The following is a 17,311-nucleotide window of genomic DNA, read 5'->3' on the forward strand; positions in this document are numbered from 1 at the left end:
CTCTGTGATCAATGTGGAAAAAAAGAAAAGCATTCAAATGCAATAAGACTGATGCACTCAGCAAACCTTTACCATACCATATTTATTACATACATACTTTATCTTTCTTTCACTTATTTGTCTGATACTGTGATGCTGATTTGTCCTTGTATGTGTAATGCAAATGTGTGATAACGTATTGTCTGAATCACAATGTATACAGCATCTTAAATTATTGCACAATACTGGAACACTGGCACATATAGCAAAACCATATAAAATCCAATTGTAAGATATAAAGGAGGTTGTTGGATCTACTCAACATATATGTTCCTTTGTTGCCACCTTGTGGTTGAAGCTTCCACTGCAGACAGACGGTCAACTGGTGAATTATCAACTTCTACTTGTTTGTGCCTGACATAAAAACAAGGCAACTAATGACAAGAGAATTCACTTTCAAATGTAATAATATAACCCTAATTTAATTACAAATGATATAAATAAACAAATGGCAGCTCAAATCAACAAATATTGCCACTGGTGAAGGCTATGTTAGATGATCAGAAGGGTAGTTAGTATTGCTGAATTTATGATGATTATTAAATCCTAATAAAATCATCGGAACTCCACCGTGTTTAAGTGTTTTAATTCAGATCTGCTAAAATATATCCTTCACAATGAGCCATTATTGAGATTTACATTTCAAAAATTATGATAAAACTTTTTTTGTTCAAGACAATTTCTCAAAGAGTCCTGCTGGGCAAATAAGCACTTAGTAGTACAAAACGTGTCCCAATTACACTTATCTCAACCTAGAAGGTACAACATCAATTATAACAAACTACACCTTTTTTACCCCCATTTACAATAAAGAGTTAGCATAAAATGCACACAAAGACACTCAAACAGTACTCTCACTATATGAACCACAACCTAGATGTAATTAGCTGGCACAATAAGCTCAAGTCAAAAGGCACATCTCATACATTTGACACAAGTTTTTATGCTTTATAATTCAGGGATTGTGTATGCTGACATCCCCTTCTTACTTACTGTAATATTGGAGTGAAGTGTAAGACTGTGGTCTTGTGTGTGCATGCGTGTTGTATGCTCTGATTCATGATGTGATCTTGTGTATATGTAATTTATTCTCTGCTCTTGCTTGCAAAATAGATATTTGACTCAATATGATTTATTAAATAAATAAAGAAATATTCCTCTCCACAAACTATGCACTGATGCATGCATCCAAATAAATGTATTTCATTTCATCTCATAAACTACTATTTATTTTGTTTCAATTTGTAGAAAGCTTTGGCACCAACTCTTGAATTCGCCAATCAGTGAATACAGAGGGAAACATACAAAACCCATACACCCTCAGAAAAGACCAGCCCCCAACAAGAGTCCAGCAAATACGATGTATCGACCCCGTATTGTTCTCCATCTCAATGCAGATGCTTTTTCACTTCTCACTCGTTGATGTCAAGGTCCCAGTGTTTTCTTCATTGCCTTTGATAAAAGATAAAAACAATATTCAACTAACAACCCATTTTGAAAATAATGGAAGAAGGGGATTATCATTGCAATTGAAATACCTGTTTAAAGATCTGGGCGCCGAGGTAGTTCTTTGCTATGCTTCCCAGGTCAGACTTTCCACCCACCTTGCATCTCACATAGCCATATAAGTTGGCCCATTGTAAAACCAAGCCCATTATTACAACAGCCTGTTGGGGCAAACAGGACATAATAGGTGAATGGACAGTTATAAAAAATAAACAAACACACACATAAATTTAGAACTGACCAGCCATTTAATCCTGAAAGAGATGAGGGTGCTGAACACAAAGATGATCCAGAAGATGGGGCACACGATAAGTCCAAGCCAGAAGATCCGTGACTCGGCGCTGGATGTTGTGTTCGGACCGTGTCTCTGTGAACAAAAAGTAAACAAGGTACATGATAGTTCCAAGAGAGAACAAAGCTGTTGTTTTATGTTACCCTATCTCCAACTGTCTAAAAGGGTCATGCAGCTAAATTACAGGGTAAGAATGCTGAACAAAAACGCACAATAGTGCTTACACCACTGCACAGTGCAGTCAGTATTTGAAATTATAGATGCATGTACCATATTGTCCACAAATTGCACACATGAGATACAGTCGGCTCTGTGTTACTTTAAATGTCCCTCCATGTACTGAGAATGCTATTAGCCTACTTTACAGAGGAACAGGGTGGTTTGCTTTCAAGGTCATGATTAATTGTTAAAAAGAAGAAGAAGAAAGAAACATGATGAAGCTGTTTAGTTTACTTGTTTTTCCAGATGCATGTCTCACGCGTGAGAAACCTTTTATCTTGAAGTGAAAAGAGCTCTGTGATAATACCAGCCAGGTATTTTTGGATGTACATCATAAGGGTCTCCTTACCTCCTTTGACTCGAACACCCAGTGGCTCTTTCCATCTTCATCCACTTGATTCCACCACCGGAGGCCCACCAGCAGTCTGCCAGACACATTCTAAACAACACGAAAAGCACATCTGTGAATCAAAACCTGGTATAAATCACAATCAGAACATTTGCCTACGCAAAATGATCCCAGGAAAATAAAGAGAGGACAAGACAAGACAAGACCGACTTTAATTTAAGTTAAACTAATAATGAAGAAATAAAAACAACAAATACAATTGTGTCTTAATTGTGAGGATTTGATGCCTTTGTTCAGCTTTCATAGAGATGAGACAGTTGGTCAATGATCAGGAGGAGACAACACAAGCGCAGGCATGTGGCCCAGGCCAGGGTATGTTACCTAAAGGTCATGTCATTTATTTCGATATATAAGACTTAACCTGAGCTGCTCACCTTGACGGTCCAGAAGTCACATGACAGCAGGAGGATGATGGTGACCATGCAGCCGATGAAACCACCGCTTTGCAAGTCGCACAGTAAGTAAACCAAGATGGCACTTGTTCGGAAGAAGAGGTGGAAGAACGACACCAGTGGCTGCCTGAAACACAGATAGTCGTTTTATTTTTGCAAAGTTTAAGACAAACATTTTTAATTGACTGTAGCCGGAAACGTGGCAGCACATCACACCTAATTTTAGACTTTGTCTGCCTGTTGTGGTCGTCATCTTCCCCGAAAAGAGGAGCGTCGTAAGACTCCTGAAAAACATTAGCACGTTAACGTTAACCACGTTTAAACACCTGTTCCCTCGGCTTAGTTCATAAAGTCGTGAATATGTATCTCTTAAATATCGATCATTCAAACAACTATTCGTCTCTACATTGTCACGAAATTTAATTTAGGGACCATTTACCTGTGTTTGCATTTTGAGATGAACACCTCACGGAACTTCCGGGTGACGTGGTAGTAAACAATACCTTGTGCGAAGGACCCCAGGTGGGCGTGGCCGTAATGCTGCCTGTCTCAAAGGTAAGCCCAAGCAGATGTCGCGCGACTGTAGTAGTAATATCTAATTATGTGTGATTTAGAATGAAATGAAAATGAAGTTCTTTCCATAGACAGACCTAGTTGAAATGTTTTTTTTTTTTGTTTTTTTTTATTGGTTTGATTAGTTGTTGACGTGTAGCCTATTCATCATCAGGGCTGCTGCTAGCAATAGCTAGCCTACTTTAATTATTGATCAGTTTGTTTCCTTGTAAATCCTGTAGTAGCCTAGCTACTATGTGAAATCGTGTGAAATGCATAGACTGTATATAAAAGAGTTCTTTTTACAGTCTATGGGTGAAATGCCAGTTTCAGTTGAGCATGTTCAAAATGCCATAGCCTACTCAAAGTAAACACAGATTGTTTAGCCTACTTAAATATAAGACTAAGACATTGTCATGTAGGCTATAGGCTAGAACTATGGGATATTGAAATAGTTTATTCTTTATTTGTTAGAAATTAGGTTTTAGATTAGGCTAATTTTCAATCTATAAACCAATCAATCAAGTGACTAATTTTGCAGATCTAATAACCATCTAGGCTACATCTCAGCCACTTAAGCAGAAACCAGGTCTTTTAAAATACACATCTTTAAATCATAATAATTGATGGAACTATAAATCATTCCCTTTCATCCAATTTTTGATTTGATTTGATTTTATTGCTCGCCTTTATTTATTGCACACAGCATAAAAGTTCAAGATCAGTTTCACAATGAAAGTGTTTCTTTGTGGGGTGGTTTCCCACCTTACATAAATACCTTGAATAGCCCTCAGGTTATGCAAGACATCACAATATACAGACAACATTATGAGAGACATCACAGTGATGATAATTATCAGTCATTATCTAGGCTACTTCTCAAAGAGAGGGAAATGGAAACTACGTCATAGTAGCCTATGTAGCATCATCATAACAAAGAACAATACTATACAAAACAGTTTAATAATGTCACAGAAGTTGGCTTGACGTGGTTGGTCATCTTGCAGTGTTATGAGGTCAAATAGACCTCAAACAGACTGGCAACTGCATGCATGCGATAAAATATGCCAAAAGGAAGTCCAATATTGACAACAGCAGCCCACAAGTTGAATTTGTAGAAATTAGTTTCAGTGTCGTGGTCAAACTGGGGACGAGCACCAAAAGCTGGCATGATCCACAGCTGTCAGAGAAGGAAACAAAGGAGAAAAGGTTTAGTATTTTGTGATTTTTTTTTTTTAACAGGGAGTTTGAAGCAGTGAAGGAGAATGGTGTACTCACTATGATGTTGCCCATCAGCAGAAACGCACAGACCTCCTTCAACACCCGTCTCTTCCATGAGAGTTTGGGTCTATGCTCAGGCATGTGGTCATGCAGGCCGAGCTCTGTGGGTTCTGGGCTGGGCTTTCTGTCCATGTCTGATCCTTCAAGGCTGCTCAGCTCTTTGCCCGGCTGCAGCACGTATGGATTTGAAAGCACAGTGACTGGGTGCGCGTGCGTCTCATGGAAGGGCTCCCGATGCAGACCTTCGATTATGAAAAGGTTCTGCAGGCCGAGCTGGATCACCATCAGGATAGCCCAGGCCAGGTTTAATCTGTCCAGATAGCCTTTGGCACCACTTCCAACCATGGCTACGATGGTGAAATAACTGATGATGAATTGTCCCAGCGAGGCTCCGACCAGCAGCCCCACATCCAGGCTGCGTGTGGGGTTTTTCTCTGACACATGGTCTCTCTGGTCCAACTTGTAGACAGCACAGCCGATCAAAGTGGAAAGGGACATTGTGGTCACAATGACTATATTCATGACAAAGTGCATCATTAGCGCGTTGTCTTTCTTGTAGTCATCATCCTCCTTTTTCATTTGCATCTCATACACAATGAAGGTTGCCAGACCTGCCACCACTAGTAGGACTCCCAGGACGGGACCCAGGTATACATCCTTAAGGTGGAATTTGATTTTATGATGGACATGTGTATCTGTTATGCGACCCACATTTTTCCACATGACATAGGCCAAGGTAGAGGCAAAGAGACTATACTCAATATTGAAGGGGTACAGGTAGTAGTAGGCCTCCTTGAAGATGCTACACGAAGCGTGGCTGCACTTGCATTCATTATCTCCATAGCTTGCTGTAATACATGACAAAAAAAGAGAGAAAAGATTTACATTGTAGAATTTCTATTGATTTAGTGAAGATATTTAGGTTTCTCAGTCTGCTTCATTTACCTCCTTTGATGTACAGGTTTCGTCCAGTGAGTTTGGTGATGTTGGTGTCGGGATAATCAGGAACAGTTGTTTGGTGAATGGACTCCTCAGTGACCTCCGTCATCCACACAACCAGATTTGTGGAGAGGGTGAGCATCAGCCCACAGCTGAATAAAAGATGAGCAAAACAATCAGAAACTTACAGAAAAAAAACTTTTAATTTACCATTCAGTATCCCATAATGTCAATTTTTAATGTCACATCTTATTATAATAGGTTTTTTTTAATTTGCTTTGACAATAATGTTTTATAGAATAATTCTGGTCGCTTTAGTTGCCTATATCAGTAAACTTTTGAGGTGCAAATTTATCAGATAAAACAAGTGTTTAAAGGACACCAGTCAGGATTGTGACTATACAATATACTGTAAATCAGATGATTAATTGATTTATTGAGAGAATAATAACCAGATTTGTCAATAAAAATCAGAATTAATCAGCCATGTACATACACATTGCTGTAATAAAAAATAATCGTATCATATCGTATTATATCGTATCATATAAATACGAAATCCCTATTTTTGGTAATGAAACAACATCAGTGCTGTAGCAGAGACTTCAACATAAAACCCTCTCGGTTTTTCAGCTTATGTTACAGGAGAAGAATACATTTTTACACAACAAAAATGAATACCCTCAGGTGAAACGTGTACAAAAACAGAGTGGTGGGGAAAAGAGGAAGGAAATCCAATAATTGCCTACCGTGTAATGTTCTTTTGAAGTTGCACGCAGTCTTTGGCGTGGATGCAAAAGTAGTATGTCTGAAAAATGAATTCAGAATTATCTTAATATTTTGCAACCATTAAAAAACAATGTGATTTGTATATCATGTTGGCATTTTTAGGCATCCCTTTACCTGCACAAGTAAGAAAAGAAGTTGCACCACTGGAAATGCAACCTTAACAGCAGAATCACAGTGGAGGTAGCCGACATAGCTGGCTATCTTGAAAATGTCCATGATAACACTGAGCAATCCAAATAGGACAAGTCCCCCTGAGGAAAAAAGAACAGTGAAATGTAGAACAGAGAACTTTATTTTTTTTTAAAGTTCATAATTTCTCTGTAAATACAACTTGATTCTAAAGCAACAGGAGGATTTACTTACCCTTGAGCCATATCGGTCCAGCATGGGCATCATGATAAACAACTGCATTTTTCCCCCTGGCTGTGTAGACCATGTAATAAATCATCCAGATCGAAGTGAGGAGGAGAAGGACAATAAGATAAATCTGCACATGGTAGATTTTGATGTTGACGTCGTTGTAAGCACTGCCACTGGACAAAGCGCTGCCCAGAAGTAAGATGTTTACACAGATGATTCCAGAAACTATCCATCCCCAGTTTTGCTCCCTCTCTTTTGCAACTCCACTGGAGATGTCCAGGCTGGATTCACATGTGTTCTCCGCTTGACACTGTGTGTTGTTGGAGAGGTGGTGGACCTCCTCTGTTTCCGTTCCTTTGGCCGTCATCCTGCATGGTTCACATGGATTTCCGTCAGTCAGGCAGTTGCAGGGATGCCCGATGTTCAAACACATGATTCTTCTCTCTATGGTCTATTCACAAATGAGTTGCTTGTTTGAATCTGACCGTACTGTATGTGAGACATTACAGGTTTAACAGCTACACCCACTCTCTGCCGTCCTTTAAAGACAGTTCCCGCCCAAGTGAAACTTTTCCACAAGAGCCAAATCAGCATAATTGTCACCCTGAAGGTGTTACACAAAAGAGCAGTTTCAAATCAACAAATGGTATTTAATTTCCTCTTTTTCTTCTTATTTAGGTAAGCATTGCATAATAACAAAGCTTTACTGAATAAGAATTCACAATCATTTTTCTGTGGAAAGTCTTTTACACCCTCCCCTTCCATCCCTGATAAAATCAGGAATAGCAAGTCAATTTAAATAGCTTTATAAAACATAAGAAGAGCTCCTATTGTTTAGCAAAATTGAGCTTTTATTCACTGTGACCTTCTGAAAATAAAGGAAAGGTTTCAGGATACCTGTAAGCCTACCTGGTGTTGTGTGATCCTGAGAGGCTGCCTGATCTGTCATGGCTTTTATACGCCTCCAAAAACCCAGTGGTTTACTGTACAAAGAGTCATAAATGTCAATAAATCTGTTATGAACAAAACCATATTATTACCAAACACATTGTGTTTTGCACAAAATATTCATGTAAAGTTCAAAAGATGTTTCCAGGAAAAACCTTTTCTAACCAATTCCATAATACAAGAAACCGGTTCCTTTATAGATTAACAGCAGTTTTTTTGATTTTGTACAAATAGATGCCAGCCATAAAAGAAAAAAAAGTTGTTTGCGCGAAATAAATGCTGATGTTGCTTAATGCTGAACAAAAACTGTTTTGCATAAAGCATTTCTGTATTCATTGATACTTTATAAGTTTTATATGTTCTTCTGTCTTTTTGTTTGTTTTCATTATACTCAGCTTAATCCCCGTCTTTTGCCCTTGTGCGTTACAATCTGAATCTGATCTAAATTCTCTAAGAAGGCGTAGCATGCTTTAGTTGCTTATCTCTTTTGATTCTTTGCTTGAAGGGAATACTTTCAGCTTTTTTAATGCTATTCGTAGCACAATAAAGAGATGTGCCCCCCCCTCATCTCCTCTTACAGCAGAGTGCCTGAGGTGGAGCACTTGTAAAGCCTGGCCGCTATTGCGGCCTATTGTTATGGAAGTTTCAAGTCTGAAACCTCCATTCTCTGAGGCACTGGTTGGACTGAATTTATTTTAGATCACTTTGTGGTCTTGTCATCTGGGTGGGGCGGAGAGCAGAGGTACTTTTTTTTATTGTTTTTATTCCAGCGCTCCATCATTGTCACATTGCTAATATCTCATCATTGAAGTTCACTATGAGAACAATGGTTTACTGAGAAGAAGGAAAACAATGATTCATCAGTTCTTAAAAATCTTCCCTGTGCAGTGTGCGTATAATGTCATTCACACACAAGAAGGAATGTGAATGACACATCTCCGGCAAAGCTTTTCCTTGATTGTCAGTAGCTGCTCATCGTTTCCTCAACAAGTTTGTGCAATTCTTCAGCTTGGGTAAAGCACATTATATTGTTATCTTTTCTCCATTGTGACGTTGATTGAGTTTGAAAGGGTGAAAGAAGGAAGTTGTTAAAGTCTTTTTTGGAACTATTAAAATAACCATTGTGTTGACTACAGTTTGATCCACAGATACTACTTTATGTAGCCTATTGTGAGTGAGTATCACTGGGGTATCACTATACCAAGGATAATGCCCTGCCTGTGCCAGACGCACACAGGTAGCCTATTTACAGGCATGAAATCATTCATAAATAGCAGCCTATAGTCAAATGCACACACCCCTAAGTCCCAGCAGGAGTATTGTGAATCATGTGAATCAACACAATTTCCCAGACAGACTTGTTGCAATTTCCCTTGGATTACTTTCAGTGTGTTTGTGTGTGTGTCTCTCTCTCTTTTTTTTTTCTTTTTTTTTAGACAGCCTTGTTATGAGGGTCTCCAAACTGTTTTGGACCACCTCGGCCACCGGGAGCACTGTTCCCCACTCTGTGCTGCTCATCCTGACCTGGCGTCCCTGGATACCGGGGACGCTTTCCCAGCGATCAGGAACCGCTCTGTGCGGGGAGACGGTTTGGACAAGGGCTCTACAGCCGCTCTACAGCCGCTCTGCCTCCACCACAAGCCCGCATGACGACGACGACGAAAACGACCGCGACGACGATGGTGGTGGTGGTGGTGGTGGTGGTGGTGAGGGTGGCGGCGGCGTTGATGAAACGGAATGGAGTCGAGCAGGGTGGACTAACTGTGCACCATGAATGACAGGTACCACAAGGCGGCCCGGGACGGCTACCTGGACCTGCTGAAGGAGGCCACTCGGAAGGATCTCAACGCACCGGATGAAGATGGCATGACGCCGACGTTATGGGCGGCTTACCACGGCAACCTGGAGGCTCTGCGGCTCATCGTGGCCAGGGGGTGGGTCGAAGGTTTATCATAATAGCTGCAGGAATGTGTGGGCGATACCTTGCAGGCTGATACAAACTTTACTTATCAGTTGACCCACTGTCATTTTGTGCAGGAAAACACCCCCCAGCACAAAAGTGAACAGAGTTAATCTTGACACACTTGTTACAGATCAGGTTATGCAGACTATTTCAACAAATGACCTAATTTCAGTGTTTTTCCAACCTTGGGGTTGGGGTCATGTGGGGTCGCTTGAAATGTCTAATGTCTCGTAATTGATAAAAAAAAAAAAAAAAAAAAGGCCTACTGATAAACGAATTATTATTTTAAAATTATGATTAAAAAACACCACACACAATCTTAAACAAATGTAATCTATACTTTCACTTTCTCGAATATAAATCGAGTTCAAATAAAATGCATTAAAATATCAGAGCTGGCACATCTTGATCAATGGCACAAATTTCTGGTGACCCCACGATCAGCCAAAAAAAGGTTGGGAACCACTGCCTTAATTCCTTTACCTTTTTTTTTTTTTTTTTTTTTTTTGCATTTGAAACATTAGAAAACTCTTTTACAAGGGATTAACAATGCATCACTTGCAACAGGTTAGTGTGCAGCAGTTAATTTCTAATGTCTACTACTCAAGTGAAGAGAGGCCTTGATAGGCTACTACAAATACATTGGCCCCAGGCTATGCTCCTGGCTAAAAAAACAACAACAAAAACCTTGAATTAGGCCTAAATAACCTGTTTGGTATTTAACCCAGTAACCTGGACAAGATTTTCAACATTTTAGGGTTAAAGCCAATTGGAATTGTGTCACTTTGGTGCCATAAAAATTGTAAGGTCATAAAGGTCACATACCTGGACACAAAGGCCATAGGTGAATGTAGGGTGTGTAACTTTTTCATAGTATAAATGCCATGAAGTAATAGCAGGGGCGGCCATGGTAGTGTCATGGCTACTGTAAAATTCCAAATATTTCTGTAATTGCAAAGTAAGATTAAACTGATCGTGGCAGGCCTATATCCAGAGCTCCTCCTATTGAGGTTTTCTAATACAATACGGTGATACTTCTGTAACCATTGCACACACCTTCTAGTGGTCATACTGTACACTTTAAGTTATGACCAAGAACACATCATGACAAAAGATACTTTGTCATTTGTCACATTTCCAAAGCTACATAGAATTATTGATTTGGTAAAGAGGGAAAACCTCAATAACATTTACATTCAAGGTCAGTTGATCAGTGCAACCATGCTCAGTATTTATAAAAACAAGGACATCTATGTTGGCCTATAAAAAGAACTTAACTAATACTATACACCTAATCAAAACAATATTTCAGTAGGGTGCATCATGTCACAGATATGATGCACTAATGCTCATGTGTCACTAGTACATCCTGAAAGTGAATTTTTTTTATTGGCTTCTCTTTTTTTATTTGAAAAACATGCAGTTTAAGGAAGTGTTTACAATCAGCCTCTGTGTGAAGACATGCTGGCTATTCATTCGCAAAATGCACAAATGTGTTTGGTATTCATGCTCAGCTGGGAAGAGGAAATGCACAACAACCCATTGCTTGTCTTTTCTGGTTGACCTGGTTTGCTTGCCAGCCAGAAAAATGGGGCCCTATTATGAATCTGCTTAATTGAGTAAAGTGTGTAAGAGGCTTACGGTAAAAGTGAGAAGACAACATTTATCAGTGCTTAGTTCACTGAATGTAAAATATCAGCGCCAAGGAAAGAAGCAACATCAGCAGCAAACCGATGCTTCCTGTGCTGTGTGATAATACTAAATTCACTATTTCCCACGGATTAAGAGCAAACAATGAGTCTGGAGGCATTCACCTGCCAAGGACATTGCATTCCTCCATTGATAGCAGAAAACATAAACTCCTGATTGCCATGCTGTACTAAATTAAACATCGATACAATAGCTGCCATAATATGTCACAGTGCCACACTCATGAGACCCGGGGATATATTGAGGAGTCGTTTAATGCTCCCTGATAATTCCATGGGAAAGATACAGTGCTGTTCTAAATTTGGCAAATATATTGCAGTGGGCGACCTGCAGGGACATCAAGCTGTCATTAGAGGTGAAGATGTGAACAGCCCATAATGTGATAAGAAACAGGGCAGGGATAAGGGAGAAGACCTGTCCCAGCTGCGGTCAACATTTTACTGGTTACATAAATTATGACACATAAAGCTATCATGTTCGATAGCCCCAACCAATGACAAGCATATTGTATAAACTTCAGTTCAGAAGGTGATAAATGCCTCATCTTGATGTAAAAATTGAGTGTAGCTAATTGCTGTTTATCTTTTCACATCAATTATATAACATTTTATAGCGCTGTTTTATGTCCCTACGTCTTTTTTCAGTTTAGGGTTAACAGGGTAATTTCTTTGTGTGATCATTTCTTTGTTGTCGCTTTCTGGGCTATTTGCCACACACAGTCGATCATGCTCACCGACGGCAACCACACCTCCTCACTACTAGCAACCTATGATCCAAAAACCATCCGTTTCTGTCTAATTGTTTGAACCCAATTCTGTCCACACTTAAAAAAAAGAGAGAGAAAAAAGCAGGTGCTGAAATCAGAGTGGGACTTTGCCAATCGCTGCCTAGGTTGAGTCTGGCAGATCTGACACACATTCCTCGTGAAAACCTCACAACGCAATGCATCAATAATAAATCTGCACTTCAACAGTAGCTTCACGTCCATCGCATCAAATATTTAGCAGTCTGTACGTGGCAGCATTGGAGGACAGAGACGAGACACAAGACAGTTCAGTAAACATGTAAAGTCAGGGCGTGTGATGCCAACCAGATCCTGAACAGAAAAAAGTTAAAAATGTATATTTTTATTGCACTGGCCACAAACAAGTTGTGAATCATGACTATATCCTTGTGATGTTTAATGGTACATCAGTCTAAACAAAATTCTACTAATGAAAAAACAAACAAGCCTTTAAACTGATTTGGAATTCAGGCTTATGATGGGAAATACACGTACAAAAGCACCATAACACATCTGTTCTTCATACTATACCCATCCACCTGTACCACTTTGTGTTTTGACTTGAGGAATTCAGTGTGACATCACCCGCCACATGCACAAACGGGCTGTTTGAGTGAGCCACAACCTTTTCGGCCTCCCCCTGAAACTGGATACAGGTAGTGTAGCAGTGGAGCTGGCAGGCCTATGGTCGTATTACAGGCCAACAGCAACAGTGCAGCACACGTAGAGGTAACCCTAAGGTCGGGGACTGTCAGCCAAGGGTAAATACTGCTGATGATTTTAGTCATGGCCCTGTATTTTGTAAATTACTTGTTCAGCATCCTTTAAGAGAACCCACATGCCATTTGGCTAGAGCTTTTAAAAAAAAAGTTGTTTGCCTAGGTATTAGAGGTAGTAGAAGGTCTGTGTTTGGTTTTCTGAAAAGGCAATATGGTGTTTTGACTATAAATTATTAACCGAGGAGGCCCCATTAATAACCTGCGGATGGCAGGTCAGTGCTGAAAATATAATCAAAACATCACATGCTTACTCATGAGTGAGTCATCTAAACAGCAGACCATGATTCTGAAAGAGATGAAAATATTTATAGTAAATCTGAGTGTAAAATTCATGTATGATATGTTTGTCATGGCCCACAGTGGAAACCCTGACAAGTGTGACATATGGGGGAACACGCCGCTCCACCTGGCAGCTGCCAATGGCCACCTCAACTGCCTTTTCTTCCTGGTGTCTTTTGGTGCCAACATATGGTGCCTGGACAACGACTACCACACGCCGTTGGACATGGCCGCCACAAAAAATCACATGGAGTGCGTCCGCTACCTGGATTCCGTCGCAGCCAAACAGACAGGCCTTAACCCCAAGCTGGTCAGCAAGCTGAAGGACCGGGCGTTTCGTGAGGCGGAGCGTCGGATCAAAGAGTGCCTGAAGATGCAGAAGAAACACCACAGACGCATGGAGCGAAAGTTTCACAAGGAAGCTTCTGAGGCCTCTGCGTCTGATGTCATGAGTTTTTCCAGTTACACCAGCAGCTCTATTAGCCACAAGCTGCGCAGCTTCAACGCAGCTACAGTCAGTGTGCCATATTCTCAGGTCAGGAGTCTTTTTCAGTACAAGACCCATACGTTTTCAAACCTTAACAGTGATAACATCGAAATGCCCTGATTTTCTTAATATTTACTGCTTTATTCTTGTCCTATTCTTGTCAGGCTACTCTTCATGCCACAAACCGAGGGAAGACGAAAATCCAGAAGAAACTGGAGAAGAGGAAACAAGGCGATGGGACATTTAAAATCTATGAAGATGGAAGAAAGAGTGTGCGCTCCCTCTCTGGACTTCAGCTGGGCAATGATGTCATGTTTGTCAAACAGGGGATGTATGTGAACCCAAAGGACCGTGGCCGCCGCAACGTTCGTGACATGTTCCCAAGAGACAATGATGATGCCATTTCACGTGCCATGAGCGAACCGGACCTCCACGGGCCTGACATGGACTATTCAGAGATCAGCACTGACTCCGGGCATGATTCCCTGTTCAACAGGCCCGGTCTGGGCACCATGGTCTTCAGGAGGAACTACGTGAGCGGGGGGATGTTTGACCTCCGTGGTCATGACGAGGCGAGTGCGAATCGGTCGGGCAATAATGTGCATTTACGGAGCCGCCTGCAGCAATACCCAAGTCTTGATGCAGACAGCATTGGCAGTGCACGCAGCCTGCAGGAGAGGAATGTGGAAGAAGTGCCCTGGGAAGAAGTTGAGTTAGGACTGGACGATGATGATGAGCCTGAATCGAGCTCTCTGGAGGTCTTTCTAGCCACACAGAGCATGAGTGATTTTTTCTCCATCTTCAGGAGGGAGAAGATTGACCTTGAAGCACTGCTGCTTTGCTCTGACCACGACCTTAAGAGTATCCACATCCCCTTAGGACCGAGGAAAAAGATCCTAGATGCTTGTAAAAGACGGCTAGAGACCATAGAGGACCCAGACTGCATTGAGGACACAGAGATGTGAGTGCTTAGATTTTTATTGAGATTACATTATTGTAGGGAAGAATTTGTTATGGTTTCCCTTACTCCTGCAGATTGGATATGATATGGAACAATATATTGTTATAAGTTTAATTGGCTACATTTTACAGTCCTTAGACTACCTTTCTTGATCGAACAAAGCTGTCAAATAAATGTAGCGGACATCCCTCTGACATAGTTTAGTGGGAATTATAAGAGCACAAAATTCCTTCGTAAAAAAGGGGAGTCTCTATTACAGAAGAAATTCATGGTAAATGACTAACTTAACCATCTCAGCCACAAAACAGACTGTTAAAATGAATGAATAAACTCTATGACGTGAATTAGGTCATGTGATGATTGATGTCAGGACATAACAATCTGCATATCTCATGACTGACCATCTTACCAGTGTTTGTAAACAATAGATCATAAATAATATTGGTAATGAAACACCTAGGCAACCTGAATGAAACACAATCAGATAGCTGACAAAATGTTATCTTAACTGTAGTTTAGAATTAAGTTAGGACTAGCATTAGGTGGCTTATATCTTGAGACTCAGATTAATGTAGTTTAAGGTTAAAGTTAGATGCAAGCAACATTAGTATTCATTTGTTGATACTTGATTGTTCAATTCAGACACTGTGAAGGTAAGAAATCAAGGGCTAGTGAATTAAACATAGCAAGCCACTAGTTACGGCTACTTGAATTCAGCTACAGTACCAGTAGGATACATGGGAGCAATGGCATTGGTGAGTGAGGATGGAGTCACCGATGGATGTTAACCAGTGTCAAAGTTACAAAATGGTGTGGTCCACTTTAGAGGTAATGATGAGGGAAATACATGAATACTTAAAATTACAGGTAAGGTTTTTCCTGCTTGTGCAAGTGAATTGCTGCATTTCTTGCGCATCAGTGACAAACAAAATGTTGACCCACACATAAAATCATTGATTTATAGCATTGCAAGTCGTCAAAAACTCCAAATTGTATCTTTAATGTTCAATTGCAAATCCTCTTTCAGTCTGTATCTGACAAAAAACACTTGCTTTCTCCCCTGGTGATCATCTGCCACACCTGTACTACAAGTACATCCATCCTGAACTGAAAATGCACTGCACATGTTGCTTGTTGTTGTTGTTGAGATCTATCCAGTAGGGACATGTGTTGTTAAAAGAAGTCTGTTTCAGTTTCTTCTCTTGTTTTCATTCTATCCTGCAGATAATAAAAGTTGGTGTGGACGGTCCTCCTGCCGTGCGCTCATCCAGCCTTAAAGGTCAGTGGTGCATTGTGGAGCGAATGTCACGTATGGACAGGGAGGACTTCATGATTCACCTCTCCTGGTAGCTCAGTGGTAACAAAGCAGAAAGGAGTCTGTCAGGATCAATATGTCAAGCAAGAAGAGACAAGTGTGAGATAAATTCTTAACAGGATTCTTGTACAGTGTCTTGTTAGCCTCTGGAGGATCACTGAAAGTACCTCTGTATGATGGTTGGTTGGTTGGGTGGACTCCCCTGCACTGCATGGTTTAGCAAACTGAAAGACAATCATTAGAGTGCAGTGCTGTGCAGTGTCATTGTATGCCACTACGGACGTGAGTTAACAAAGAGCTGATTGTGGGGTCTGTGTCGCCTGAATGTGTTTTTCCCCTGTGGGATGGGTCCTACCACCTCATGTGCCTGCATTGCTCGTGCCTGTGCATTTGTTTAAATGTTGAAAGTCATAACTGTTTGCAGTAACAGTGTTTTTACATACAGGAGGCCATGTCAGTTAGAGTGTGGCCCACTGGCAATGCAGCAATGCAACTGATACCACTGTTCTGATTCACTGTGGTGTTGTAAACTATATTAACACAGCATCATTAGATTGTTTTATAATGCACACTATACACAGTTGTTTATTTATTTGGAATGTTCTGTCCTTGTACTAGGAGGATTATCAACCTTTGTATATCACTCATATCAGCCTTGTTATGACAGTCTTCCAACAGTAGTTTGTATTAAGTGAGTAGTCTTCTTAACAATATAAATCTACAGCGAAGTATATGGCTTTTAAATACATATATTAACATTTTAATGTTATACTGTAAATCACTTAACTGTTTAATACATGTACTTTGCACTCCTCTTGGCACATACAACAATATTCCATCACCAGTAGAGAAGCACAAATTGAAGTACAGTACATTGTGTACTGTCTGTCAGATGCGTCTATAAAGGTCATAGCTATATTCACATTTCTGGGACACTAAAAGAAATGTACATAATTGCAATTACACAGATATTGCACATATTGTATTTTAAAGGGCTGATCATGATGCTTCTTTAACTTAATAGTTTTGTAATAATATTTTTTATGATTTTGTAATTTTTAACAGAATTACATAGATGTAAACAGGAGGCTCAACAACCTTTAGATCATAACGTGGAAGGAAAGAATGTAATGCAACAATTAAATATAATCAAAATAAAATGTGGATTTAAAATACATTATTCAATGTGTATAGAGTTTGGTTGGTATCAATAACCTTTCTCTGCTGAGAAAGTACATATTTTTCACTTATCACTGCATAAAAGTTAAATCCTACTTTTGCGGCAGGTCACTAATATTTACAATATT

The 17,311-nt window shown here is 40.1% G+C and overlaps 3 protein-coding genes across 3 annotated transcripts; 1 reads left to right on the forward strand and 2 right to left on the reverse strand.

Moving 5' to 3' along the window:
* Nucleotides 1-500: 500 nt before the first annotated feature.
* On the reverse strand, nucleotides 501-3,339 carry LOC310989638 (Golgi apparatus membrane protein TVP23 homolog B). Its single transcript, XM_083976765.1, has 7 exons — nucleotides 3,297-3,339; nucleotides 3,074-3,141; nucleotides 2,840-2,984; nucleotides 2,406-2,495; nucleotides 1,787-1,912; nucleotides 1,578-1,706; nucleotides 501-1,491 (listed from the first exon to the last, which is right to left on the reverse strand). Exons 1-7 carry the CDS (start codon nucleotides 3,306-3,308, stop codon nucleotides 1,465-1,467), a joined length of 597 nt encoding a protein of 198 aa, XP_083832891.1. The 5' UTR covers nucleotides 3,309-3,339; the 3' UTR covers nucleotides 501-1,464.
* Nucleotides 3,340-4,418: 1,079 nt separating this feature from the next.
* Nucleotides 4,419-7,211, reverse strand: LOC310990668 (proton channel OTOP2-like; the record flags this gene model as incomplete). Its single annotated transcript, XM_083978140.1, has 6 exons — nucleotides 4,419-4,589; nucleotides 4,688-5,538; nucleotides 5,636-5,781; nucleotides 6,379-6,437; nucleotides 6,533-6,669; nucleotides 6,782-7,211. 6 exons carry the CDS (start codon nucleotides 7,209-7,211, stop codon nucleotides 4,419-4,421), a joined length of 1,794 nt encoding a protein of 597 aa, XP_083834266.1.
* A 2,285-nt stretch (nucleotides 7,212-9,496) lies between these two features.
* ush1ga (Usher syndrome 1Ga (autosomal recessive)) lies at nucleotides 9,497-14,693 on the forward strand (the record flags this gene model as incomplete). Its single annotated transcript, XM_083977423.1, has 3 exons — nucleotides 9,497-9,660; nucleotides 13,323-13,776; nucleotides 13,893-14,693. The coding sequence occupies 3 exons, from the start codon at nucleotides 9,497-9,499 to the stop codon at nucleotides 14,691-14,693; spliced, it is 1,419 nt and encodes a 472-aa protein (XP_083833549.1).
* Nucleotides 14,694-17,311: the final 2,618 nt, after the last annotated feature.

The sequence above is a fragment of the Trachurus trachurus genome (assembly GCF_905171665.1).
Source record: "Trachurus trachurus genome assembly, chromosome: 8".
Taxonomy (NCBI): domain Eukaryota; kingdom Metazoa; phylum Chordata; class Actinopteri; order Carangiformes; family Carangidae; genus Trachurus; species Trachurus trachurus.